This window comes from Stomoxys calcitrans, chromosome 2, assembly GCF_963082655.1.
Source record: "Stomoxys calcitrans chromosome 2, idStoCalc2.1, whole genome shotgun sequence".
NCBI lineage: Eukaryota > Metazoa > Arthropoda > Insecta > Diptera > Muscidae > Stomoxys > Stomoxys calcitrans.
In genome coordinates, this window is record NC_081553.1 from 75,633,105 (window position 1) to 75,661,006 (window position 27,902).

At 34.6% G+C, this 27,902-nt stretch overlaps 4 protein-coding genes across 7 annotated transcripts in view; 1 reads left to right on the forward strand and 3 right to left on the reverse strand.

Moving 5' to 3' along the window:
• LOC131995010 (uncharacterized) overlaps positions 1–27,902 on the forward strand; it is a 268,050-nt gene that overhangs the window by 6,446 nt on the left and 233,702 nt on the right. The window lies entirely within an intron of this gene.
• Positions 2,996–6,922, reverse strand: LOC106083460 (ribonucleoprotein RB97D). Its single transcript, XM_013246490.2, has 5 exons — positions 6,758–6,922; positions 6,461–6,690; positions 4,748–4,977; positions 3,487–3,941; positions 2,996–3,264 (listed from the first exon to the last, which is right to left on the reverse strand). Exons 1-4 carry the CDS (start codon positions 6,758–6,760, stop codon positions 3,493–3,495), a joined length of 912 nt encoding a protein of 303 aa, XP_013101944.1. The 5' UTR covers positions 6,761–6,922; the 3' UTR covers positions 2,996–3,264; positions 3,487–3,492.
• Positions 8,856–11,925, reverse strand: LOC106083461 (ribonucleoprotein RB97D). The gene is made up of 5 exons (XM_013246491.2): positions 11,771–11,925; positions 10,679–10,917; positions 10,370–10,614; positions 9,844–10,289; positions 8,856–9,034 (listed from the first exon to the last, which is right to left on the reverse strand). Exons 1-4 carry the CDS (start codon positions 11,807–11,809, stop codon positions 9,847–9,849), a joined length of 966 nt encoding a protein of 321 aa, XP_013101945.1. The 5' UTR covers positions 11,810–11,925; the 3' UTR covers positions 8,856–9,034; positions 9,844–9,846.
• Positions 15,304–27,900, reverse strand: LOC106083477 (ribonucleoprotein RB97D). 4 transcript variants are annotated; one of them, XM_059362506.1, is made up of 5 exons: positions 27,779–27,900; positions 23,301–23,542; positions 21,514–21,758; positions 20,856–21,444; positions 15,304–15,507 (listed from the first exon to the last, which is right to left on the reverse strand). In XM_059362506.1, the coding sequence occupies exons 1-4, from the start codon at positions 27,830–27,832 to the stop codon at positions 20,867–20,869; spliced, it is 1,119 nt and encodes a 372-aa protein (XP_059218489.1). In that variant the 5' UTR covers positions 27,833–27,900; the 3' UTR covers positions 15,304–15,507; positions 20,856–20,866. The 4 variants fall into 4 exon arrangements, with proteins under 4 accessions (XP_059218489.1, XP_013101975.2, XP_013101977.2 ...); XM_013246521.2 differs by lacking the exon at positions 15,304–15,507 and adding an exon at positions 18,939–19,287; XM_013246523.2 differs by lacking the exons at positions 15,304–15,507; positions 27,779–27,900 and adding exons at positions 18,939–19,287; positions 25,895–26,041.

Sequence of the window (27,902 nt, forward strand, 5' to 3'; positions counted from 1 at the left end):
CGCGAGAAAAAATTGTACTAACTGTTTACGGTACTCTACCTGGTAATTATGTCATGGTCATTGCCTCGGTGGAGCAGTTGGTGTCACGCACATTGGAAAAAATTGTACTCAGCTGTTTGCTGCATGCTACCTCTTTGTTATATCGTGGGCTCTAGTATAAATGTAGTTTTACATTACGATTCAAGCGATTTGTATTTGCCAACAGGGATGTTTTTGACAGCGTTCTTAATTGTGATCAGCTTTGTTATTATTAGCTGTTTGCCAGCAGAAGAGAGCGCGAGAGAGCAAATGTTGAGAGTTCGAAAATAGAGAACCTGCAAATTTCTACTGGGACGTTTTTGCAACTTTGAACAGATGTTTTGTAAATGTCAGCTGTTTTATGAAAAGCAGCAGCAGAATACAAAGGCGATCAAAATGGCAGAGCGAAGTAAAAATTAAAAATACTGTTTATTGGCAATTATAAAATTTGTTTCATTTTTATTTACTTTTAATGAAGATTCAAGCCAGTGTTCAGGTACAGAAAACTCGCCAAATAAAGTTGTAATTTTACCTCAAGTCGGTTGTTCTACAGTAGAAGATAAGTGCAAAATTTGGGGAATTATTTGGAAAATCTTGAAAAATTAAAATATTGTATCCTTCCAGACACCAAGAAGAGAGCAATTATCGGTTTCTTAAGCGTTTTGATGAAATCACCCTCATCAGAGAGCTACGATGAAACCAATACCGTTCCTTTGAATTTGTTAAGGAGGCTGGTTAGCTGGGAAGTTGAACATGTGACGCACAGTGGGGTTGCAAACATTTGTGCAAATTAGTCTGTCAATTGAACATATCTGTAATCTTCAATGATATAACAGTGCCGGATACCCAACACATGACAAAATAGAAAGCTCCCTTAGCCTCACATCAGTGGTAGCAGCAATTTGTCTAGCTATAATATCCAGAAGCATTAGGTGCTTGGTCCAAGGTTTCTTGTCAGCACACAAAGTGCTGCCGACAAGGGACTTGAGAATGTTGTTTTTGTACTTTTGTGTGCGGCGATGAGATGAAAAGCAAAATCAGAGTTGCACTAATCAATGATTTTGACAAATAGTGTACTCAATATTTTGTTGTTGGGCAACTGCCACTACCTGTAAATATATATGTATATCTTGAATACTGCGGTCAACAATTAAATTGGTGAAACCATTTTTTAACAACGAAAAGGAATTAATTATCGAATAAAAACTTGTTTGATAATGCGGGAATTAGGCCCCTGATTATGGTAAAACTTTTTCATTTTGCTGTAGAAGATTATACGAGACGCAGGTGTAAACTGGCTTGGTACACAATCCACAAAGGACGTTTTCCTTGTGCTGCTTGCCGCAGTATTTAATTGTTTAAAAAGGTTATCGTACATTACAGTACCCACAAACTCTGATTGACCATAGTAAAAGCTCCCTTACCCCCACGGCAGTGGTCGCAGCAATTTGTCTAGCCACATTGTCCAGTTGCATCAGGTGGATTTTTGTTAACGGTGTTCAATTAACCAAAAACCATAGGTGTGGCAAAGTCTAAGTAGCCTCTTTCCAAATTTTTTGATTTCAATTTCCTATCCAGCAAAATTTTAAAGGTATTTTGCGTCCAGTAAAATCGCACAGATTTAACCCATACTCGTATAAACTATAAATTTGAGAAGACCCGCAGACGATCGACACATAACATATCTAAATGAAAAAAATTCCAAATTTTGCTTTACATTACATATCGATTACATTTTTAAAATAAAACAAGTATCTTTTATTTCTTGTTAAACTCAATTTATTGATTTTATAAAAAAAAACATAAAAACAATTGAAATACTTACATTGTTTACCTCCATTACTTAAAAACGTGAGTGCATTAATATACACGATCAACCTATAAAGGGCATCCATATATGTTTGTACAATGCGACGAAATTTCCATAAATAATAAATACCCCAATAAATAAATACGACATAATTTCAAATCTAATCGTATGTTAACTTCCACATATTAGACTAGGAATGCTTGCCTGCTTATGGAGAAACCTACCAGTTATTGTTTAACTTAGAAAAGGGTTATCGTACAAGTACAAAAATAAATCAAACTAGTTTTCGGCAGTTCAGGAAAGCTTAAATTCATTCGCAAGAATGTGAAAAGTCTTTCGAATACAAAACGCAATTAAAAAATCAAGCGTTAAAATAAAAATTAAATAAATAGGGCGCCCCGATAGCCGAGTTGGTAGCGTGTTGAGGTCGTGGGTTCGATTCCCGTCAGAAGCCTTGGTCTGTCGCTACTGTGGTATCACAATGGACTTAAAAGCTCTAAGTGAGTCTGTAAAGCACTGCCACTTTTACCTAACCTAACCTAAAAAAATTAAAACTTGTAGTCAAATAATCCCAGAAGTCTGAAGTATTTGAAAAAAGATTCAAATTGATTCACTAAAACAAAGTTTTTTTTCATAACCACTAGACGTAAACTTATTTAAAAAATTTACCTTTAACTATTTAACTATACGTTTTTTTTTTGAATTGTTGACCAAGCTAATTAAAACGATAGATTTTAAGATTAATGTCTACTACCTATGATTGTATGGATGAAAAAATTGTTAAAAATTGTATAGCAGAAACGTAATATACAAAAAATTCTTTGAAGAAACCGTGGATCTAAATCCTAATCCGCGCCGATGTTTAGCAAAAATAAATATAAAATAAGAAAATTTTAATAATTTTTTTATTCCCTCTAAGCGTTTAATAAAAATAATAAAAAAAAATAAAATTTTTATAACAAAAATAAAAAAAACAAGGAGAACGATGCATATGCCCATGCGAGTTCCAATAGTTGCTGTTTCAACAACGACTGAAACAAAGAGTATGAGAATACGTGTGACTTGCCATCAACGCTACCGCAAATGGCTGAATATCGATGTTATACATATGTAGTATAGCATTGTACGCTCTAATAAAATATATGAAAAATAATAAACCATAGAATATATTCTTTACGTCTATATTATTATATTAATATTAATAGCAGTTCTTACATATTCATACTTCAAGATCAAATACCAATTAAAATGTGATAAAATATTGAGACTTGGATATACTCCTTCAGTAATCAGTAAATGCTCTCATGCTCATAGCTCTGCAGTAAAAGCCAATGACTCTTACAATAATCCAATCACATCCTTCGACTTTTAATATATATTTCTTAATATATAATTTATAAGAGACAGGTTATAGGTTATCATACATATATATAGACCTAAATAAAGAAATAAAAGGATATACAGAACAATAAATACAATGATAAAAATAATATTAAGGAAATAAATGCGTTTAGGAATACTTTTATATATTATAGAAAAATAATATACAAAAATATGTTTCATAAAATGTATAAAAACGATTTAAATGGCAAGTACATTTTTCTGTTTGTTGGTACTTTTTTTGTATATATATATATGGGCGGAGTTTGTATACTTACCTAAAATTAAGATCGATACGGAGCCTTCCTATTCGCTTGTAATTTACCACCTTTTTCTGGTCCTCCATTGTATGACTGCTGATAGTTTCCAAATTGTTGAGGAGCTGGTGGGGCAGTATTATTCCAACCGTTTGCCGCAGGCGGTGCTCCTGGTGCTGGTGGGGCACCATAACCCCATCCATTCCAAGCTGGGGGAGCCCCATATGCTGGTGGTGGAGCTTGGGCATATGCACCTGCTGGTGGAGGTGCTCCCCAACCTGGTGCACCATATGGAGCCGGTGCTGGGGGATAGCCGTATGGTGCTGGATAGGCGGGTGGTGGATACGGTGATGCTGCAGGAGGCGCTCCAGCGGGTACTAGTTGACCATTTTGTTGCTGCATTCGATTTTGATCGGGTTTGTAGTTTGATTTTTTTACATCAACTGTTAGGAATTTGATTGTATGATTTTTGTGTACTAAAAAAACAAAAGAGAAATTAAACATTAACGTTATACAATTCAGAGCACTTGTATTTCTAAAAGTATGATTCAAACAATAAAGTTTCCATGTTATCGAAAAACTGAATATCAGAATAACAAAAAAATGTAACCTTTAAACGAAAAATACTTAGAGGATCATTGGAAGATTTCCGTAATATCAAAAAGTGCATGAAGTTTTCATAAATATTGCCTTTTCAGTGAAGGAAAATCAGTGCTCAAATAATGGACTCAAAAGTCATAATGGACCCAAGAGCTAAAAATAATTTAAAAAAAACTAGAAGTTCACTCTTGGATTCGGCTCAAGGCACTAAGCACACTAAAAATATACATAAATATAAGGGGAAAAAGGCATTCAAATTAAAAGAATTTTTGTAAAGAATATAAAATATGAAAAGTGTAATAAGGTTAAGATCTGTTTGAAAATGTTGAGATATGGTACAAAAATTGCACTTCACCGTGGTGCAGAAGTTATTATGTAAGCTTATGGTGCGTGGTTTTAAATTCTTACGAGAACGTTAGAAATCATATTCAACGGTAGTTATCCTGTCACTAATGCTGACGACATTTGTGAGGATCCAAACATGTGAAAATTCTCCACAAAGTTATATTGCTAATCTGCACGCCATTCGGACTCGCTTGAAAGCCCTCAGACGCAAACCTTGAAAACCGGTTTCTATCTTTTTCTAACATTATATTTAGAGTTTTCCTTAACAATTTTTGGTGACATTACATTGGAGCAATTATTTTTTGGTCTGAAATAATAAAAATTTATCGATACTTACATACAGCTTTATCAGCCGAATCGTAATCCTCAAATTCCACATAACCAAATCCTCTCCCTCGGCCAGTGTTTTTGTCAACTAAAATTCTTACTCCCATAACCTTTCCGAATTGTTGGAAATGATCTCTGAGGGACTGTTCGTCATGGACGTCTTTTAATCCTCCAACAAAGACTTTTCTTCCAGAACCCATAAGTTTTGGTTCGTTGCGCACACGTTTGGAATCTATGGCTCTGAAGGATAGAAAACGATAAGCATTAGTTATTTAATATATATAGAAAATAAATAAAATCACGAAGAATAAATAACTCAACAATAAATAGAAAAAGGAAAATTATTGCGATTTCTCATTGGTCCTTATTTTTTTTATTACTTTTACTTAACATAGTCAAAAAATCACGAAAACTAAACATAATCCACTAGAACAATTTCCTCAGTGCTTAACTACTACAATATTTTTTGGGCTGTAATAGGCACATTTTTGGTCCATTTTTATTCCCTCCACCATACTAATTTCGTCATTCTATCCGTCTATCAATGTCTGTCCGTCCGTCTTTCGAAATCACGCTAACTTTCGAAGGAGTAAAGCTTGGCGCTTGAAATATTGCACAAATACTTTCTATTAGTGTAGGTCGGTTGGGATTGTAAATGGGCTATATCGGTTCATGTTTCAATATAGCTACCATATAAACCGATCTTGGGTCTTGACTTCTTAAGCCTCTAGAGGGCGCAATTATCTTCCGATTTGGCTGAATTGAAAGGGTATATAAAATTCGGCCTGGCCGAACTTAGCACGCTTTTACTTGTTTAAACTTCCATGCTTGCAAAATCCTTCGAAAGTATGACAGAAAAAATAAAAATCGGGTTTAATCACGAAATTAATTGATCCAATTAATTTTTTAATTGAAACAGTTTCAATCACGAAAATGATGATGTGGATAATCGCCAGATATGGGGTCCACCTCGAAGTAATGCGAAAGGTAAATATAATAAAGTATCTCATTATGTTAAGAAATGAATTTAATTATCTGTTATACTCAGGTTACTGAAATGTTTGTATGTAATTATTTTATGGGCCTTATTGGCTTTATATTACATATTTGGTTAGTAAACAAAATGAAATGAAAGCGGTTCCAAAGTGGAATTAACCCACAGGGGTGACACAGGGTGGGTTTTTTAGCCGATAACTGAGTCCGGCATAAAGATGAAGTTACAAACTATGCGCGTTCATTAAAAATGCAACTGTGCAAAATATTTTTCTATCGTTTAAAGTCAAGATACTTGAGCTGCTATTCCCATCAAACCTGGCGGAGGATTCTACGCTAAGCTGTTTTCCCTAGTGGATAAGCAATCCCACGAAAGATAAGAATCTCTAGACCACGTAGATTAATAGGCGGTAGTGATAGTAGAACGATAAACAGATACCAAGTGATTGTTGTTCTGGCGTATTACCCGCAACCCCAAAGCATAAAAAGATTCTCTTCGAAGTTTTGGAGTTTTTAAGTCTGAGAAACGTAATTTTTTCCTATGCACATTGATGGTAAAATAATATGGCCTTAACGACATGTACCTATGTATGTGCGCACATGAGCGATTAGAAAACGCTGCATTTGTTTCGACAAATTATAGATTAAATAAAACACGAGAAGCTTGCGAAACAAATTAAATTCAATTAATTACTAAAAAAATTAAAACCAATTGGTGTGTATTACTTACTTTCCATCTACTACATGCGGCCTTGCCGCTTGTGCCTTGTCAACACATGAGGTATCGGCATATGTTATAAAACCAAAACCTCTGGAACGTCCAGTCATAGGATGCCGTCGTATTGTTACATCAAGTATTTCGCCAAATTGGCGATAAAAACTACGCAAGGAATCCTCAGTTGAGTTTGGGGATAAGCCTCCCAAGAACAATTTACGAAGATGGTCGCCTTCTGTGTTGTACTAAAAAAAATATTCAAGCAAGCCATCGTAAATTCGCTGAACATATGACAATGAATTGGAGTCTTACCATTTTTAATTTGTTAAATTATTGTTTAAATGTCGTCAATTAATAATTAGTCACACTTTCTTCACGACAAACAAAAAAATAGACACGTATATTTCTTGTAAATGCTCGCAGAAAAAAGATGTCTATACTGGAAACTTAAGATAACCAGACCCAAGCGACAGAGATGCATTTCGTTCTTAAACACAATAGGCATGTTTTCGTATTGCTTTCTGAAGGAGTAATCGGTTGTTTTCACATATTATCGAAAGTGTTTTTCTATAAGTGCTTAATTCATTGGACGTGTTTTATTTAATCCAATGAGTGAGTGAGATTAATTTATATATTTTCATCGCCTGTTATCGATGGCACGTAAATTGTACTTTATAATAGCAAAATAAAGCAGGCCCATTATATGCTGTGGTTTATTTTCTTCTCCTTGCGACGTATATATTAAAATCAATTCTACCACCATATGACTATGGGCAGTGAAACAAAATAAGATGACGAAGTGATTTATTTTAGTACAAAATAGTAAAGTGCAAATCCCGATAAAACGTTTCAAATTATCTGTTATCGTATTATATCGATAACTTACCAGCACAACTGTGCACTGGTATTTCGTCCAGAACATTTTACTTGCGCTAGATAGGACTGAAATAAAACACAGCAAAGGACTTCCGCTCATATGCAGTACAATTTTTACAATCCGGCTGCCACAATCCCATGGCAGCCGGCTGTACGTACCGGATTGACCCGATGGAGTTCTTCATCGGCAAGGGCTGCCGTCTCAGTGTATAACACACTGCTACAACAACAACAATTTTTACAAGATGAGCTGTACAAGTTGTCTCGGCCAACTAGTCTAATGCGTGTTGTGCTTTGCGATCGCTTTATTAAGCTCGTGGCTCAAAGATAGAAGATTGTACAACAACAATGGCCACTCTGTGGGGCCGGAACGAGCTTGCTCAACCCACAGGAGCTTGACGAGGATCGCCACCTTCACACGAAAATGTGGTTACAACAACACCAAAGCTGTTTTAAGTAAACGACTCGTTTTCACAGAGGTGAATACTGCCCATCATGGCGATATTTTCGTTACCATAAGAAATGCATTGACGTATCCTGAACGAAATTTTCGTTACCGGTATCGTTTGCAGGTACGCAGCTCAAATGAAATTTTCTTGACGTAACAGGGTGACACAAAAGGCATTGGTGAATGTTTTCTTACAACTACGAATGAAAATGTGCTTAACCAAAAATTTTTGTGTGAACGTGTGCAGAAAGTTTGCGTACGTGAACAGAGAATATGCGAGAAAGAAAGTAACAACAAAGAGAATGCAAACAAAAATCTGAAATCTTAATACCGTCAAATTTGGTTGTTAACAGCCACTTTAAGGTTCAGCCATGTATTTTGCCTAAATTGCTGTGTTTCATATTAGTGCTGTGTATACAAGTCGCGAAGGACAAAAATAAAACGTAAAAATGAATCCGGTGCAAGTCTGTGAGGAACTATTTGATTTCTGTAAAATAAAATTCATTAAAAATTTTCCAATTAATTTTATAAATAATTGGTCTTATTTATGCTGTCATTCACAAAAGAGGAATTTCCGAAGGGTGCCACACTTAAAAGCTGGTACTATATTCGCCTTTCGCCGATTATTTTTTAGAGAAAATACATTTAAAAAGCAGAAAAACTTGCGGATTTCATTCAATAAGACCTCCTACTTGAGATAAAATTTTAATAAAACTTTTACCTTATCATTGTTTTTTTCGTAAAAAAAGAAAGGTTTCAACGATGAAAAACAAACATAGTACCAGCCATAATTGTGAAATATAGTCATCCTTCTATACGAGCTTACACCACAGACAATAATAACTATCTATTCCTATTGAACATCTGTGGCTTGCACTGTCAATTTACCCAAAACTTCGTTGCAATTTATAGACTTCGAAGTACTAAAATAAAACAGGGCTATTATCGCATACTAGCGATAACTATTTAGTACAACTTTACACTGCAATTCTAACAGTATCATCCATTATCATACCATAAAATCGATAGCTGTCTTATACACAATAGGACGAAAATAAAACAACTTGTCTTAAATGTACGTAAGTATTGTATTTTATGTTAAAATAATGTTGATTTTCGAAATATCTTGTGCATCTAAGTAGATATTTAACCGATCCAATTTATCTTCGATGCAAAAAATCCATTTGTAATACATTTTCAATAAAATATATACATTGTAGTAGTTAGATGTAAGAAATTGTATATGTTGTTTTGTAATATAAGTTCTATAAAAGAGAATTAAAAAAAGAACATGTTAGCAAATTTAAAGAGTGATATAGTATATATATATATATATAATTTTTTTAAATAAGATAAATGCCAATTTTGAACTTGCTACTTCCCCTCATTGATTAAAAATGCGGAACGGGTGCAACAAATGTTGCCATATTTCCAATAAAACATATTTTCCCAAGTTTGATTAGAATAAAAAAAAATTAAAATATGCAGGCAAACAAAAGCCAGTGTTTCAAAATGCTGGAGGAAATTCCTGGAAATTATCCATAATCATACAATTTGTTGTAAACTGAAGAGACCTCTTCATAATTATTTCAAGAAAAACTATATTGATAAGATAATTTTTTGGGTCAAAAATATTTTCTTGAAGTAACTCTTAGTTGAAATGTACGGAAAACGCCTTCAAATTACATGCTCAATAGCATTACAAATGAATGAAGTACTTCTGTTGAGATGATGTTGATTTTGAGATAAAACTTTTTGGTTGATTCTATTTAAAATCGAGCTCCAAGTGCATTTCAACAATTTTGCGCAACTGTCATCCGTCAATATTACAGGTTAATTTTGATGAACAAAATTTTCTTTAAACTACATACTTACAATCTTCGCCAAGAGTTATGTGGTGGAGAAGTAAGATGATGTCAATCATTAGAGGGTAGTTTACTTAAGTAAGATCATTGCTGAACGTATAAGTATGGTATACATAAACACATTTGTTTAGAAATAAGTTCAAATCTTTCGATTGTCGTTCATTAAGGGGCAATAATTTACGTCGGTAAAAAAAAAACTTCCAACTTACCAGTTATACATTATATGGATTTCTACGGTTATTTTGTAAGTTGTGTCCCTTCTGAGGGCCTCCGCCATGGGAATGTTGGTAACTGCCGAATTGTCCTTCGGACTGACCTGCATTCCAACCATTTGCTGCACCCGGAGGTGGGGCAGCATTATAATTATTTTGTTCTTCCCATCCATTATATGCAGTTGGTGGGTTACTTTGGACTGGCGCAGCAGCATAGCCTTCATACATTGTCTGTGGTTGTTGAGCATAATGTGTTGTGTGTCCTGTCCAACCATTATAAGAAGCTTGCGGATAGTTATATGAAGGGTTCTGTGTATATGCAACTTGGGAGTAAGATCCTGAAGAGCCGCCATGTTGGTAAGATCCCCGATTGGCTTGTTCTTGTCGGTAGTTAGACTTTTTAACTTCAACGGGAAGCTGATCAATTGTGTGATTTTTATGAACTAAAAAATAGAAAGGGTTAAAGATTATTTTACAAAATTTTCCCTAATAAGACTTGAAAGACGTTAATTACAATACTTACAAACGGCTCTATCGGCAGCTTCACAAGTATCAAATTCTACGAATCCGAAGCCACGTTTGCGACCAGTTGTTCTATCCAACAAGACTTTTACGGTCAAAACATTACCAAATTGTTGGAAATGATCCTGTAAATTTTGTTCATCGTGATTGTCTTTAAGACCACCTACGAATATTTTTCGAACATTGTCATTAGAACCAATTCTGTTTGTCTCAGATCGGGGCAAGGCGGGTTTGGAATCAACATTGCTATAATGAATTTATGTATGCTCTCTTATTATTGAACTATATACATAGTACCGATCATACTAACCGTCCGTCAATAATATGTGGTTTAAGGCTTTGGGCACGTTCAATACTAGAGGAATCCTTGTATGTGATAAAACCGAATCCCTTAGAGCGCTGAGTTGTGGGATCACGTTTTACGACAGCACTTGCCACCTCACCATATTGAGCATAAAAATTTGTTATACTTTCTTCAGTTGTATTAGGCGACAATCCTCCTAAGAACAACTTACAAGAGTAATTGTCATTTTCGTACATTTTGTTTTGCTGGAAATGTGAAACAAATCAATTAAATTCAACTGCTTACTGATAAATTAATCTATTATAACTACACTTTTGTTACTTGAGACATATGTAGTAAAATTTTTTGGTGCCAAGATATGAGCTATTTTATTAATTGTACCACTTAATACTACTACCTTGCGACCTACTCAAGCTAGAGACTTATAGGATGATTATACTAGGGTAATCCAATCATTTGGCTAGCGAAACCGTACATATAACTTTTTTTTACAAATTATGATAGGAAGTTATTGGAATTTTAGCTTATAATCTATTCGTTCTGCGTTACAACGCTCGGACTTGGCTGAAAAAAATAATGCCTCTTATCATTTAACTGAATATGAATCGCCGACACTCATTGATATGAGTGAAGTTTGTCAATGGGTCGAGCGGGAAATGCTAACCTATTCACGATGGGGGTCTTCAAATAGTAGCAAAGAAAGCAAAGCGCAATCTTAAAAGATACGAACAACAATCTCAAATGTAGCGTTATAAGTTTCCCTAGAAATGCAATCTCTAAGATAACTTGCATTCCAAGCACAGAGGTCAGGTTCCGTCACATTGTTCATCCTAACTTGTATAGGTGTTTTTGAGCTGAAAAACTTTTACAAGTTAACCTTTGCTTTAGTAGGCTTTGAGTAACGCCAATAAAACATGGAAATATAGTCATCTAGAAAGCACCATTGCACAATCCAATAGAAAGGCACGCAATGACACAACAAGAAACACCCCATACGTGAGCAAGCCATGTACCTATTAGGAGCATCATTGCGGTTTTTAGCTATAAGTACCTACCTAAATCTATCGTATTTTTTATTTTAATCATATAAACACTTACCTGGATATCAGTATAAGGAGCTCCGATAACATCGACCATTTCAGTATATTTATTTTGCAATTAGATGAGATATTAGAAATTATGTACTCCAATTACGAATTCTACTTTTCCCTTGCCACGATGTATACAATGCCCAATGCTTTAAACCAAAATGGCTGGAAATAAATACCGAGTAACAGTAATCAAGTCAAACGCCAAAATTATTCGTGTACGTGTCGCATGACCGTGGCGTTCTTATGTACCGTTAACATTTTAAGAGAGGTCGTCCGCCCAACCGGGTCTTCGGAAATCGCCCATAAAGTTTTTTTCCAGTGTTCACTAAAGAGGGTTACGTCACTTACCCAACTGATGAAATATTGCAATTGCAGAGTTGTATCCAAATACATTCATATGTTAAATGGTTTGTTTAGATTTTAAAGTTTTTACAACATTTTATTTACTTTTCCACATTTTTTTTCACAAATCTTTTGTTTTTTTGGCTGCTGCAAATTAAAACTTGTATGTGTACTTGGCAATATACAGAAATTTGACAGAAGAGTGGGAATTTCTACCCCCATCCCCACAGGGTTGAATCGTTGTTTTCGTTGTTGTTGGGCAAATGACGCTACCTTCTGTAATTGTACGATGGTTTGTTCCAAGATATATTCATTTCCAGGTAGTGGCATGACATAACTACCAGGTAATGTACCGTAAACAGCTGAGTACAATTTTTTCTCGCGAAGTGCACTGACTGTCAACGAGTTTTGGTTGTGTGTGTGTATTATATTTAAGAACCATAGCACACACAAACAAAACAAAATGGCGCGAACTAGTAACATACACAAAATCAGGATTGCAAACTAGGTTTCCCATAAATTTTCAGTGTGAGCAAATCTATTTATTTAAGATCTGCAGCAAAACTCTTTCGATATTCAAATGCAACACTGCGTTTGATGGCAATGCCGGTTATTATCGGTAGTTTTGGACAGCGACAATTTCTTATTGAAATTATAAAATTTTGTAATTAAATTTAATAAAATAGCTTCACTAATATAATAGCTGAGCATAATAAACCCGCTGTCAAAAACATCCCTGTTGACAAATCATTTAAATAGTAGTGTAACGGGTTTTGCAGATTATCTCAAATCAAGTATTGGGTTGCCCAAAAAGTAATTGCGGAATGAACTTTAATCAAATATACTTTTTTCACACGTTTTTTTCTAAAGCAAGCTAAAAGTAACAGCTGATAACTGACAGAAGAATGAATGCAATTACAGAGTCACAAGCTGTGAAAAAATTTGTCATCGCCGACTATATGAAAAATCCGCAATTACTTTTTGGGCAACCCAATAGATTTGGGATCTATTGTAAACGAGATTTTATGACTAGTACCATGGCAAAACCATTAAAGGTGGTCTCATTTGTACAACATCCACAAATCATATGGTGCAGTTCGCCATATTGCCATCAAGCTGATCGACGTTTTGCCAACTCACACAAAGAAATTTGTGTGTGAGTGCGAGAGTTCGAATATGCGCCTGAAGGTAATTTAGAAAGGAAAACGTTTTCGTTTTGTAATAATCCTGCGCCTATCTCCGTAATTTCAGGGTAGTGCCACAATAGGTGATCAACCGTGTCATACCCACAAGGTGTCTCACGCGAACAGCTGTTAACAGCCGGCCTATCTTGATACAGTCCCCATATCTTGATATAGCCCCCATATAGACCGATCCGCAGATTTTGGGTCTTAGGCCCATAAAAGCCACATCTATTATCCGATTTTGCTGAAATTTGGGACAGTGAGTTATGTTAGGGCCTTCGATATCTTTCTTCAATTTCTGCTGCCATATAGACCGATCTGCCGATTTAGGATCTTAGGCCCATAAAAGCAACATTTATTATCCGATTTTGCTAAAATTTAGGTCAGTGAGTTGTGTTAGGCCCACCGACATATTTCTTCAATTTGTCCCAGATCGGTTCAGATTTGGTTATAAGTGCCATATAGAACGATCTTTCGATTTAAGGTGCATTTATTGTCCGATTTCGCCGAAATTTGGGACAGTGAGTTGTGTCAGGCTCTTCGACATTTTTCTTGGCCCAAATCGGTCCAGATTTCGATGTAGCTGCCATATAGACCGATATCTCGACTTAAAGACTTGGCCCCATAAAAGGAGCATTTATAATTCGATTTCACTGAAATTTGACACAGGGACTTATGTTAGGCTTTTCGACATCCGTGCCGTATATTGTTCAGATCGGTTTATTTTTAGATATAGCTACTAAAAACACCAATATTTTGTTATACACAATTGAAATGTAATATTTTTTACAGGCTAATCGAACCGAAAATAAAACACAACAAGCTTTTCACAATAAAATTAAAGTTCCGAATTGAACAACTTTATTGACTTGCTTGTTGCTAACCAAAAATACTAATGTTATACGTAAAGCAAGAAATGTAACTTCAGCCAAAAATGCAACTACATTCATATATAAAAAAGGCTTCATTTCCAAAAAAGGGTTAATATACATACACTCACACTTACATAAAAGTGCATCCCCAATCTATTGGATTGCCCAAAAAGTAATTGCGGATTTTTTAAAAGAAAGTAAATGCATTTTTAATAAAACTTAGAATGAACTTTAATCAAATATACTTTTTTTACACTTTTTTTCTAAAGCAAGCTAAAAGTAACAGCTGATAACTGACAGAAGAAAGAATGCAATTACAGAGTCACAAGCTGTGAAAAAATTTGTCAACGCCGACTATATGAAAAATCCGCAATTACTTTTTGGGCAACCCAATATTAGTACAGACAGCGACAAGGCAGAAATACGCTGGCGTATGTGTGAAAGTACATGCATGCATTTAAATGGTAGACAGGTAATAGGTTTTAGATGTTGCACAAATGCAATAACAATAATTTGCATAAAATTTTTGAGTAACAGCAGTAGCCAAACCGAACAGGGCCGGACTTGCGGTTAACACGAACAATGACTTGTACTTATTGGTATTTGGTCCAAATCGGAACATATTTCGATATAGCTGCTATGGGCCATAAGGTATACATTTTTCACCGGGTTTTGGCGAAAGATAGTTTACATATATACACGAGGTGGTGGGTATCCAAAGTTCGGCCCGGAAGAACTTAACGCCTTTCTACTTGTTGAATCTTTTTCGGGGGCGACACAATGTACTTAAGTTCACTGAGTGAAGTTAACAGATTAAGGATATAAGATGTGTGCCATTATTTATATATAGCTTAAGAACTTAACAGCAGCTAACACAACAATCATCCTATAACATTTTTATTTTGAAGTTTATATTTTTGTAAGGCGAATTCAAAAATTAATTGACATATCAAATTCTATCAGCTGGGTTGATAAATACGCCTTGGTAATGAGCATAATTGCCTTTTTATATGTACGACACATTTGTTCAACATTTACGAGAGCATAACCAGGCCTTACGTAACTGCTATTTATGAAAAGGTATGTAGATGTATTTTTGCCACTGTACATACTTATGTCGTTGCAAATGAAACAAATTTGTTTTATTGGTACGATTATATTCTTTTGGTTTATTAAAATTCAGTCTTCGATCTCACCTAAAAAGTTAATACCTACATATACTTGCATACTACATTTGAATACTTACAACACTTGTTCGCCGTCTCCATCATTTGGTTTTTTAACTATGCTCATAGAATATATTGTAAATATGCAGAGCCATCCCCATCGGCTTATGACTTGAGATTCTGCTTAAAAGAAACATTGAAATAGTTCAACTGGTCAAAAAATGATTTCAAAAGCGAGCAAATAACAATAATTAACGGGGGGAAATGTATTTATACAAAATACAATTGAATTGAGTTTAGAGAAACATAAAGCATTCTAAATACGAAAAAGCAGCATAATTGATTAAAAAAACTAGCTGCCAAGGCAAAGTCAGATTTTGACATGAACAACAACTAATATAAAAAAGTATATTAGATTTTAAACATACATTTTTAATAGCCCTATGTAAATAGCGGATAATGCTTTTATAACAGAAGGTGGTGATAGGTAGTTTATAAACCTTATAAGGGATATTCATTGAAAGTATATTTACGTACATACATAGGTAGTTGCGTGTTCAAACAAGCGCTAGTGCTGCCTGTCTTAAAAAGATATATTTTTTATACCTCGGTTACATGTACAAAACACAATGTATTTGAGAATACAAAGATTGGAATAATAATAATACATGTAAACATTTTAATTGGGGTATACATATATTGCATGAATGCTATTGCATTACTAAATACATATATATTCGATAACACTTAAAATTCTTTTTTAATTCTGAAATTTTTTTCTTCTAATTTATTGGGGTTTCCGATCACAAAGAAATGTATGCAAAATATTTAGTCTTACAATTATTTTGGTTTCAACTATATATAAAAAAAGTTCATCTGCTTGAAATAAATGAAATTGTATGAAACTATTGGGTTGCCCAAAAAATAATTGCGGATTTTTTAAAAGAAAGTAAATGCATTTTTAATAAAACTTAGAATGAACTTTAATCAAATATACTTTTTTTCTAAAGCAAGCTAAAAGTAACAGCTGATAACTGACGAAAGAAAGAATGCAATTACAAAGTCACAAGCTGTGAAAAAATTTGTCAACGCCGACTATATGAAAAATCGTCAATTACTTTTTGGGCAACCCACTATATAGTTAAAAACTTATAGCGAATTAAAAATTTGTATAAAAAATTGGTGTACACAGAAAATATTGCAATAATAAAGCGAACAAAACTATAACATCAATTTAACATGGTAGTATCAGTGACTTGTAAAGTGTAATTTTTGTCTGCCGAGAGGAGATTTTGTTTTTAAGCCGAGCGGATTTAATCTATTATATGACCAGTAAGGAAAGGCAATAGTCGGGCGGGGCTACTATACAATACCCTACACCACCTAGTATACGTGCTACTTTTAATATATGAAACTTATCTCCAAATTTAGTCAGACTTTAATATTGAAATATTGACATATCGCATAAACGAGTCTACGTATACTTTTACTATATAGCGCTTATATCCAAAACTAGTCAGACTTTAATTTTGCATACCTATTGAAATGTGGAATGGAGCCTTCTACGATTTTCTTACGATGGTACGAAAATTGCGGCTTCTATAGCCTTAAAAGTCGGAACGCATAAAATATATATATAGGAGTTTTATCTAAATCTGATTCGATTGTGATAAAATTTTGCACACGTATTGGGATTTTAATTGGTCAGTTAAAACATCTCATGAAAAATTTTGTAGAGATCGGACCAAAATTGTAGCAACTACAGCCTTAAAAGTCGAAACGATAAAAAGATATATATGGGAACTTTACCTTAATCTGGTTCGATTTTGAGGCAGTGCGAAGTCAAATAAAACATCTCATGCAAAAATTTTGTAAGGATGGGACCAAAATTGTGGGTACTACAGCTTTATCGGATATCGGATGAATGATATATAAGGGAGTTGTATATAAATCTGATCCGATTCTAATGAACACATACTAGAACGATAAAAAAAAGCACTTTGTACCAAATTTGGTAAAGATTGGCCCAAAATGGTACCTTCTACAGTCTTAAAAGACCATATCGGACGAAAGACATTTATGGGAGCTATATATAAATCTGATCCGATTCTGATGAAATTTTGCGCACATATTGGGCCGTAACAAAAAGCACTTCGTGCCAAACTTGGAAAAGATCGGACCAAAATTGTGCCTTCTACGGCCTTAATAGGTCAAATCGGATGAAAGTTATATATGGGAGCTATATCTAATTTGATGAAATTTTACACACGTATTAAGACGTCACACGAAATATCTCATGCTAAGTTTGGTAAAGATCGGACTAAAATTGTGGCTCCTACATCTATAAAAGGGCATATCGGATGAAAAATATATATGGGAGCTGTACCCTTCCTCATATCCCAATTTTCAAAAACGCCAGATCCCGGAGATGCGTGAACCGATTTAAGCGAAATTTTGTATTCCACCTTATGGTAACCCAAAATCACAAAATTGGTAAAAATGATGGGGTCAAATAACCTGGGGAGACGCCCCATCCCAAAACCCACTCGAACGGACATGTGTAGCGATTGGGACAATATGGATATCAAATGAAAGGTATTTAAGAGTAGAATACTTAATATGTTACCCTAAGTATTTAAAAGTTGAATACAAATCTGACACAAAAATGTATTTTTTGGTGTCTGAGGCACTCCCCACCCACCAAAACCCCCAGCAGGACAAATTTACCGATTGAGACTATATGGATATCAAATAAAAGCCATTTAAAGGTAGAGTCCAATGCTGATATAAAAATGTATTCCTTGGTAACCGAGGCGCCTCCCCCCCCCCCCAAAAAAAAAAACCCCTCAACAGGACATATTAACCGATTGGGACAATATAGGAATCCAACGAAAGATATTTGGAAGAAGAAGAATTTGGTGAACGGTGTCTACGGGGCCTCCCCATCCCCAAAAACCCTCAAAACGGGCATAAATGTCCAACGTCACAAAATGGGTATCGAATGAAAGGTCTGAAAGTTAAATTAAATTATTTAAAAATATTTGTTCACAGCATAAAGACCTAGATTTGTGATAAGGAAATCCCAATGATATTAGAAAAATTAATGGTCGGTTATGGAATAAAATAATATATTCCAGTTTGGAACATTGTATAAATCAAAGAGAGTATTTTTTTATGGCTAAGAGCTCTAAAAGAAAAACGTCATAACACATTGACATAGAAATGTATGTTTTTGTTTTTAAATAGCATGTACATGTACAAAAGTATATTTTGTAACAATATAAACACTGTGTTATTTTATTTATATAGTTTATACATAATACTGGTTTTAGAAAACTAAAGGACGGAAGGTCTTCATTGGGCCAAGAGAGCCAATTTTGTCCAGATGTAGTTGGTAAGTTGATCATCATGTCACTTCATCGAAGACAAATGTTGTGATGTAATTATTGAATATATGTTTAAATTGTGGTTACAAATAATTTTCTTTACATAAATTGCCAAATAAAATAGTAGCTTTATATAATAGGATTTTAGTTTTTTTATTGAATTTATATTAAATTGATTGTAGAATAATGAAAAAAAAAAAATAAATAAAAGTATGTTTTTAGGAATAAGTCTTTCAGTAATATTAATATATATTATTGTTATTATTATATATGAAGTGTGGTTACAATAACAATATTTTAATTTATGTTTTCCATTACGGTGTTTGGCCGTATCAACGTTGGCGCCCAGCTTTAAAGTGTATATTATTCATCATCATACAACTATATATGTACATATGTCGAATAGATAGTAGGGTAGCTCCTTCTCATGTTTAGTGTCCTCTGTCCTATTGTTTACTCGTTGCGTTGTCACTTAGATTATGGATATAAGCTGTCCTTAATTTTCTTGATATACTCTTAAATAAGTTGTACATAAAGAAAATCTATATAATCTATATATCTCAGATAGTACTACCTATATAAAAATAAAGAAAAATACAAATTGTATAATTTATGTTATATATAAATTAAGTGTAAAATTGTGTGCAAATGTTTGAGAGTGGAAAACAAATTTGGGACCATGTTCCTACCGATATACAACATACTTAACGAATTTGCTGTATTCTTTTATAAAAATAAAATTGTAATGGTGTTGCCGTGTTACTAATCATCCAAAAAAACACTACAGAAATAAAATCTCTAACAGACGTAACCCCCATTTAGTTTATTATTCGCTAACAATAAACTTACATTACAGTTTTCCTGATAGTTAAAAAATTTGGTAATTAAAAAAAGTAAGACTGATAGACTAGCAAACAAAGTGTAAGTCACTTTGACGTTTTCATTATATTGCTTAGAAGTTAGCTCTGAGAAAGAATGTCTTGTGAATTTTTGAAGATTGACTCGCAAATGTTTCCAAAACTAGCCCGTTATTTAAAATAGCTCAAACCTGTTCAATAAACCCTTTACATCAATCAGAAGAAAGGTGGAAAAGCCGGTAGAGCAAAACCCCGAAAGTGTTTAGTGTTCTCAGTCCAAATTTTAAATACTCGAGAAAGAAAAAAACTATGTGGTCAGATCCACTTATATCTACCATAAATAAGACTTGAACCCAAATTTGTCCTGAATTTTCAACTTTTTACTAGGGTATTGCCTAAACTGAAGGCTAAGGGTTCTTTTATCTGGCTTTTTATCCTAAAAATGCCGGAGATGGGTAGATCGATTTATTCCGAATTTTGCTACAAATGAATGCAAATGCAAATTTGCCCATGAACATTTCACTAAGGAACTGGGGCAAACTTCTCACAAATCAATGAGTGCTGTCCCATTCAATTTTAAGCTCACTGATAAGGGACCTCCTTTTTTTTATAGCCGAGTCCGAACGGCGTGCCGCAGAGCAACACCTTTTTGGGGAGAAGTTTTTACACGGCAAAGTAACTCACAAATGTTGCCAGCATTAGGAATGGAAAACCACCGCTGAAAAATTTTCTTATGTTCGTGGCAGGATTCGAACCCAGGCGTTCAGTGTCATAGGCGGACATGCTATAATAGAACTAAAATCAGAAATTTAAAATGGGCATTTTTACGGAATAGTTTACGAAATGATATTAAAATTAGGGGTCAAGTGCCATTAACATTTCTCATATTTTTTCACTTCTGCTAGAGTTCTAGATTTAATTAATAGAGCCGTATAAATTATTACTATTAACGTTATTTGAATAAAATATATCAAAAAATGTAAGTAAATACATAACATTTATTAACAGATATATATAGTCTAATATCACAGCCAGTTCCTTTTTTATAATGGAATTGTTAGAAATTAGAAATATAACATAGTGGAAACATAAACATAGACACTTGGTAAATCTTAAAATCGCTGTAACATCTTAAAATTTGAATATTTTAGTTGTGTCTATTTTCCTATCTATATTAATAGTTGAAATATAAAAGCGAAACTAAGAAAATTGGGCAGGTTAAACGACTAAGTAATTCTTCAGAAAGATAACGAAACAATTTACATTTAAATGTAGGTGTACTTACCAACTTATAGCTTAAACACTGTATGGATTCATACGATTTGCTTGTAGACTACTGCTTTTCTGTGGACCGCCATTGTAGGACTGTTGATAGTTACCAAAATTGGTGGTGGGACATTGTGCAGCCGGTGCAGCGCCTGTCCAACCATTGGCAGGTGGTGCGCTGTAACCATTTGGCGCAGCGGCAGTTGTAGCACTCCATGTATTGGCTGCAGGCGGTGAGCTATAAGCACCCTGCTGGCCCCAAGCTGGGGCCGCAGCATATGTATTCCATGATTGTTGTGGAGCAGCATTTTGTGTTGTAGGCGGCGCTGCATAGGCACCATATGCCGGTGGTTGTTGCGTATAAGGAGCAGCTGGTGGTGGATAGCCCCACCCAGCATATGCTTGTGGGGGTGGATAGCTATACGCAGCTTGTTGGGAATAAGGAGCTTGTGCATATGCTCCCGCCGCATTAGGATCATTTGCTTGTGGAGCCATACCCATGGCACCGTTTTGTTGTTGTTGTAGTTCCAATCTCTTTGCTTGCACTTGCTTATAGTTGGATTTCTTTACATCAACAAGCATATATTTAATAGTATGTGTTTTGCGCACTGAAAAATCCAAAAACAAAGTATTTAATGTAAAGCAACATAAAAAAAGCAACATCAAGGTATACTAACAGACAACTTTATCAACAACATCGTAATCATCAAATTCTACAAATGCAAAGCCACGCTTCCGACCTGTATTCTTGTCTACCAGAATATTTACAGACACCACTTTGCCGAATTGTTGAAAGTATTCTTTAAGGGCTTCCTCGTCGTGATAATCCTTTAGACCACCCACAAAGATTTTTCGTACCATGCCATTGCTTTCGCTTTTAGCAGTCTCGCTACGAGGCAAAGCTCTTTTGGAATCGATAGTCCTAGAAATGAGTGGAAAAATCATATAAATGTTGCAATAATTTATGTAAAGTCGTATAAAATTTATTAATTTAATAACACATGAGCTAAAAGTCCATTGGATACTATATAAATCGCGCCACAAAATTCAAGTCTGTACTAACTGCCAGAAACATAAACAAAATTTTATTTTAATCTGATCATTAGTTCACAAGTTAGAGTTATTTAGTTTTTCGATTTTTAATTTAATTATTTTATTTAAAATTTTTTGAATTTTGAATAGGTAGTAGGGTCAATCTGGTGAATACGGGGGATACGGAAGTAATTCGTAGACTTGGAGTTTTGTGTGGCGTCACTCACTCCAACATCTGCTTTTCCTTTATAAAATCATCTGGTTTTGATAGAAGGTCAAAAAGTAGTAACTCATTTCCGTGATGAAAAGCGAGTGAAACAGGCAGTATATTTTGTGTTATAGTTTGGTTGGAATAAAACTTTTTCAATTATGAATTATTATTTTTTGCGATAAAGTCAGTAAGAGTTGACTGTAATTGTTCCCAATATTCGCAAACCATTGTTGGAAAGTTACTTATTAGCAATTCGTTAACGAATGACACCAAAACTAGCCAAGAAACAATCAGTTTAGTTTGCTAAAGGACAAATCGACTGGCTAATGAAAATTGAATGAACTAGGTCTAGACAGTATATCGCATGTCTTCCCAACATATAAGCACATTATACAAAAAAGATAGTCAAATATGGTGGTGGAAAAGGAATGGCACATTGGAGCATTTTGAACAATGGTCAAATTGGAATTTCGGTACATATAATGTTACCCTATCCAGAATGGGATTTCCTTATGAAATTGATATTCCAACACTGGAAACATACTAAAAAATCCGCAAAGTAATGGTAAAAGGTCAATGGGGTTCAGGTTTAGTCGTGACCTGTCGAGTCTCCTGACCTCAATCCCATAGAACATATATGGGGAGACATTGGAAATTATGTTACAGCGACACAAATGCCGAATGCGTCAGAGTTTGGAACGCAATTATAATGCGTGACACAAAATCTGTTTAAAGAGATGCCGAAAACTCCCTGTTAAGGATATAATTGGGACTCCACTAAATTTCAATTTTTATGATGTGAACGTTCACATATTTTTGGGCTTTTTAAAGCGATCTGTATGGCTCAAGGGTAGGAACTAGTAAGTAAGTCTGATGGCAAGGTGCAACTTAAATCTAACCTATCAATACTCCTAGTATTTTGAACCGCAAACTTTTGGGAAAAATTTGTTCATTGAAATATTTTAAAATATTGTAGCTTTAATCACATAATTTAATGTTGTTAAATTTAGGAAGAACGATTAATAATTAATCTTAGGTATAAAAATCGTAATAAAACGAAATATTTTTATACAAAAATCAATATTTGCCTTTTTGTTGGGCGCACGCCTATTTTTTTGAACACAACTGTATACTATCCAATGAAATTTTTAATTCATGTCTTATAATATAGTATGTTGTCTGGTCTACATACAAGCATTAAAAATATATACAGGTGCTTACCTTCCATCAACAACATGTGGTCTGGCGGCCTGCGCTTTATCCACGCTGGAAGCGGACTTAAATGTAACAAATCCAAAACCTCTTGAACGCTTAGTTGCCGAATCACGCATTATCACAATGTCATCAATTTCTCCGAACTGATAAAAGAAGTTTCGTACCATATCTTCATTGGTGTTTGGCGTTAAACCGCCCAAAAACATTTTTCGAAGGTAATCATCAGCAGCCGGCACCACTGGTTTTACCTAAAAATTATATAAAAAAAACATTAGAAAGGAACATACATTAAATTAGGTTTGGCTGTGATAAAATTTTTGTTTTCCATCCATTCCATAAGAAACTAATCTTGATTTAGTGAATTGTGAGACCTCTAGTTGTCCTAGCGCAAGCCTATATCGGATCATATTGTGAAAAGTTTAAAAGAGACCAACCTCCCAACTTAACGACATGAGACCGATCTCACGATTTAAGATCTTGGGGTCAATAAAGAAGGCATTTGTTCTTTCGGACCCCTCGACATCCTTGCACGATATGATGTTATTTGTTTTGTACACAGATCTTGAATTGCTGTTTAAAATTGTATAAAAAACCTAATAGCTGGCGATTAATCACATCCGATATTTCAGACAAGTTCTCGAAGAAATAAAAACCTAAAGTGGAATATCTTCTTTCTATCACTCACATTTGAAAGCTTTTGTGGTCTAATGCCCATATTTAGTTAAGTAGGGTTATTTGCCATATATCCTTTATAGAACAACTGTCAAATAAACCTACTATAAAACTGTTTTTAGTTTTTGAATACCGTTATAAGTTTATATGTTAGAGAAGTCAATGGAAGAAACAAAATTTTCATATTTTGGAGTGTCCATATAATAGGTTGTTCATATTTTTGCGAGTGGACTGCAATTATTATATCAGATGATTTTGATGGAAACTTTCCAGCTTGACATATTTCCTTAAGAGAACAACTGTCAAATAAACCTAATATGAAACTGTTTTAAGTTTTGTGAATACCGTTGTAAGTTTATGTGGAAGAAACTAAATTTTTTAGAGTGTCCATATAATAGGTTGCTCATATTTTTGCGAGTGCGCTGTAATTATTTTTCAGATGATTTTGTTCAAAATTTTCCAGGTAGCCACATTTTCATTTGGAAGAGGCGATCCTTCTCCAAACTCCTGTAGGTGAGCAAGCTCGTTCCGGTTCAAACGATTGGTCGCCTCGCGAACAGGTTAGTTTCATGCGCCAATAACTCACCTTGCATATTGAGCATCATAGGCACTCAGTATATGTGCAAGACTCTCCAAACAATTGTCCGCGATGCGCAACATGTGGACGCGCCCGGTAACTCGCAGCTAAGCTTCTCGTGACAGCAATACACCCTGCATATATTGGACTTCAATGTTCCAGCCTGTGTTGTGATGGAAAGCTGTGAATCCCTTTCCGACAACTTTTCCAGGTCAAGGTTGTAGGTACTTAGAATATAAAAAATGGTTTTATTTAATCCAATATTTCTTTGTTTCATTGGAGAACATCACTAGGGATAGCTCTTAACGTATACACAGAAACCACCGGAAACGAAACGGTTTTGAGCTATCCCCAACGAATCTTTCTATAATGTACTTAGTAATTATATATAGGAAAAATCTACCAATATTGAGGTCAACCCACCAAAAAAAAAACAACAATTTTGGTAGGATTCTACCTAAAATCCCCCACTGTCTGGCAAATATACACCAGTTAGTAGAAAAATTTCATACGACCGCACTCATATCACTAGCATAAGTAAGGCAACGAGCACAGGCGTTCAGCTTCCTAGGACGACGTGCCAATCTCTGATTCACAATGGGCTTACGGCTATTATATATAAGAATCACAGAGTTTGTATACGTTTTAACCTCATTGTATTCATGAATGTACTTCATACATATGTATTTATGTACTTGTAATTGTGTTTACAATTCCGCCATGTTTCTAAGGCGTTCCCTAATTACTTGTAAGTTCCATAAAAAATTAAAAATAGAAAGCTGTTTGCCCAAACAAAATTCCATGCAATATGAAATGAGATTAAAACTTAGAAACAAAGATGTAATCCGAACCAATGAATGAATGTATGCGAATTGTTGAACGTGAATTACTACATTTAAAGAAGCGTATACGAGTGGTTGTACAATGTACATTTGTATATAAAAATTTTCATTATCAGACATATTTTTAAAGGTTTAATATGCAGGTATAGTATGGATGATGAAGCAACAATTAAAAGAAAGAAGAAAATAACCGGGCTGTGACTTTCATACATACATACATAATTACAATGTCCCAAACATCCACCTGTTCGATGGGAAATCTAAACATATAGTAGTACACGGCGAGTAAGTTCACGTACATGGTGTAACAACAATTGTCTTTGCATATATGATTGTGTGTGCATTATTCTGCACTCATATTTTGACGATGATGTATAAATGTATGTAAGTTTGTATTTATTTGTTAGAAAGCAAGTAGCAGCGAACAAACAAAAGAACTTGCATTCGTCATCATTTGAGTTCGCTCATTTATGTAAAAATATTTGTTATTTAAATGTTTTATTAAGTACCTCCGTTTGTGCTTGGTTTTCATATGACATTTTTGTAATGGTTTTATTTTTTGTTCACAAATATTTATATTTTTAATAATACTAGATTAATCCACCGTGTAAAAAAACTATGACGACGACACTAACGACCAATTGCTATAGTGGTTGTGTCTAGGGTATATTAAAAGGGGAAATAAAAAAAAAAAACCCAGCGTTGCATTGCTCTTTGTTACACAGAGTTGTTCTCTTTAACCGCTACTACCATTCCCTATGTTACAAAAGTAGATATGGCATTGACAACTACTTTATTGTCTTACAGGTGAATTAAAATTTACCAATCAAAAATTGGTATGAATAGAAAAAACTGGTTGGACGGATATTTAGACTCTTATATATGCAGCTATTCATTTGTTTTAACAATGTACAACTTCTTCGGAAGTTTGCGCTTCCTAAGCTAAGGAATTTTATGAAGACACTACCACTAACACAAGTAGTTTGGATGTTTCCCTTTTAACAAACTATACGGCGTAACGGATTTACCAGAGTAGTTCTTCCTTATTGATGGACTGGACGTTGTTTTTCCAAAAAGTAATCAAAGGGCTGGAAGTTTCCCACCTATTCCGTTACATTCTGTATGTATCAATGGGACTAAATTCGATGTGGGTTCTAGGTTTAAATTGAATTCCCTCGAGTTAGGGAATCTTTAAGACTTCTGGACAGTGTAGCGTCTTGCAGGAGGAATGCGGTTCAGGAAGCAATGTAGACGCAAAGATGTCATGATATACTTGGACAGATAAGCGGCAATGAAGGGTATGGCGTCTGAACGGTTAAGAGATGGAAATAGTTTCTTCATGCAACGGGGAGGAAAAACATGAACAGAAAGAAGACATAGAATTATTTTCCAGCAACTCCTTGTCTAAATCCAATACAGACTAAACCAATCTCTTACATGAGTCGTAACCCCAACACATTGAAAACTGAAACATATACCAGGAATACAATATTGGAGAGATGGAAACGTAACACAATTCTAAACTGGAGGGTGATGCTACTCTGATAGAAGATTGCACACAATAACGACCCATTAATCAAGATCTATATCAGTGACGGGCGCACTAACAAAGTTGAAAATATTTAATTGTATTGGCATGCCTGGGGCGATCAACTAAGTGTGGCAGCAACGCAGAATAAAAACTATGCGTTAGCAGGACCAAGCCACATGAAGTTGCTTACACGGTCCGTGTGCTGCTGCTAGCTTTCCTATTCCCGCGGGCATATGCAATATTTTCAACTGTTTTGGTATGCCCACCACTGTTCTGAATCCATTTGACTCGTTATTACACTGCACTGTTCAGATCTGACCATGCTCTGCTAATGAAATCAATCAAAAAGTTTTTTGATCTGAAGAATCCTGGTATGAATGCATGCCTTCTTTCAAATACAAATGTAAGTTATTCCATTACAGTCGGTTATATATACCGGAGAGATCTGATATAGTCTTTCATCGACAAGGGCTGCAGCCTTAGTGCTGCAACAACAAATTGTATTCCACTTGTATATAAAAAGTAGGCTTTCCCTTAGGAGTATGTTACAGGATAACTGGAAGCAATATTTTTGAGAAATTGCAACTATAGGAAAATATTTACATTGTTTTCTAACATATGGAGTAGAGAAAGTAATGTTTTCTACTATCAAATTCATTGACAGCAATCTGTTGTCTTATTATCTAGTTCATTAAGTTTTTCAAAAGGGTCCAGCGATTTTTTATTCTTGACAGGTATTTCGGCATAACTGATTTTTATGTATGTATACGTCCTCCCACTGCCGAATCCATGTCAGCATAAAATTTGCCTTGCCATTCTGGAATTTTATTGTTAAAAAGCAACATTGTATATGAAGCATTACCTGGTCTTTTCTTTCATATTCGTATGATTCATCGAGCTCTTCTTTTTTAATCATATTTATTTATTTATTTAACAACAAAACTATGATTTTTGTAACAAATTTGCGGTAGCGGCGTCTTTAGTGA

Bases quoted from the DNA above. Each gene is read 5' to 3' on its own strand.
- LOC106083460 (XM_013246490.2), bottom strand. The intron at 4,978-6,460 runs GTAAGTAATACA...TCTATCCTTCAG, and splicing joins CCGCATGTAGTAGATGGAAA to AGCCATAGATTCCAAACGTG. The intron at 3,942-4,747 runs GTAAGTATCGAT...TTGTTTTTTTAG, and splicing joins TTCGGCTGATAAAGCTGTAT to TACACAAAAATCATACAATC.
- LOC106083461 (XM_013246491.2), bottom strand. From the start codon at position 11,809: ATGGTCGATGTTATCGGAGCTCCTTATACTGATATCCAG. The intron at 10,918-11,770 runs GTAAGTGTTTAT...TCACATTTCCAG, and splicing joins CTCCTTATACTGATATCCAG to CAAAACAAAATGTACGAAAA. The intron at 10,615-10,678 runs GTTAGTATGATC...AATTCATTATAG, and splicing joins CCACATATTATTGACGGACG to CAATGTTGATTCCAAACCCG.
- LOC106083477 (XM_059362506.1), bottom strand. From the start codon at position 27,832: ATGATTAAAAAAGAAGAGCTCGATGAATCATACGAATATGAAAGAAAA. The intron at 23,543-27,778 runs GTAATGCTTCAT...TATAATTTTTAG, and splicing joins AATATGAAAGAAAAGACCAG to GTAAAACCAGTGGTGCCGGC. The intron at 21,445-21,513 runs GTTAGTATACCT...TGGATTTTTCAG, and splicing joins TGTTGTTGATAAAGTTGTCT to TGCGCAAAACACATACTATT.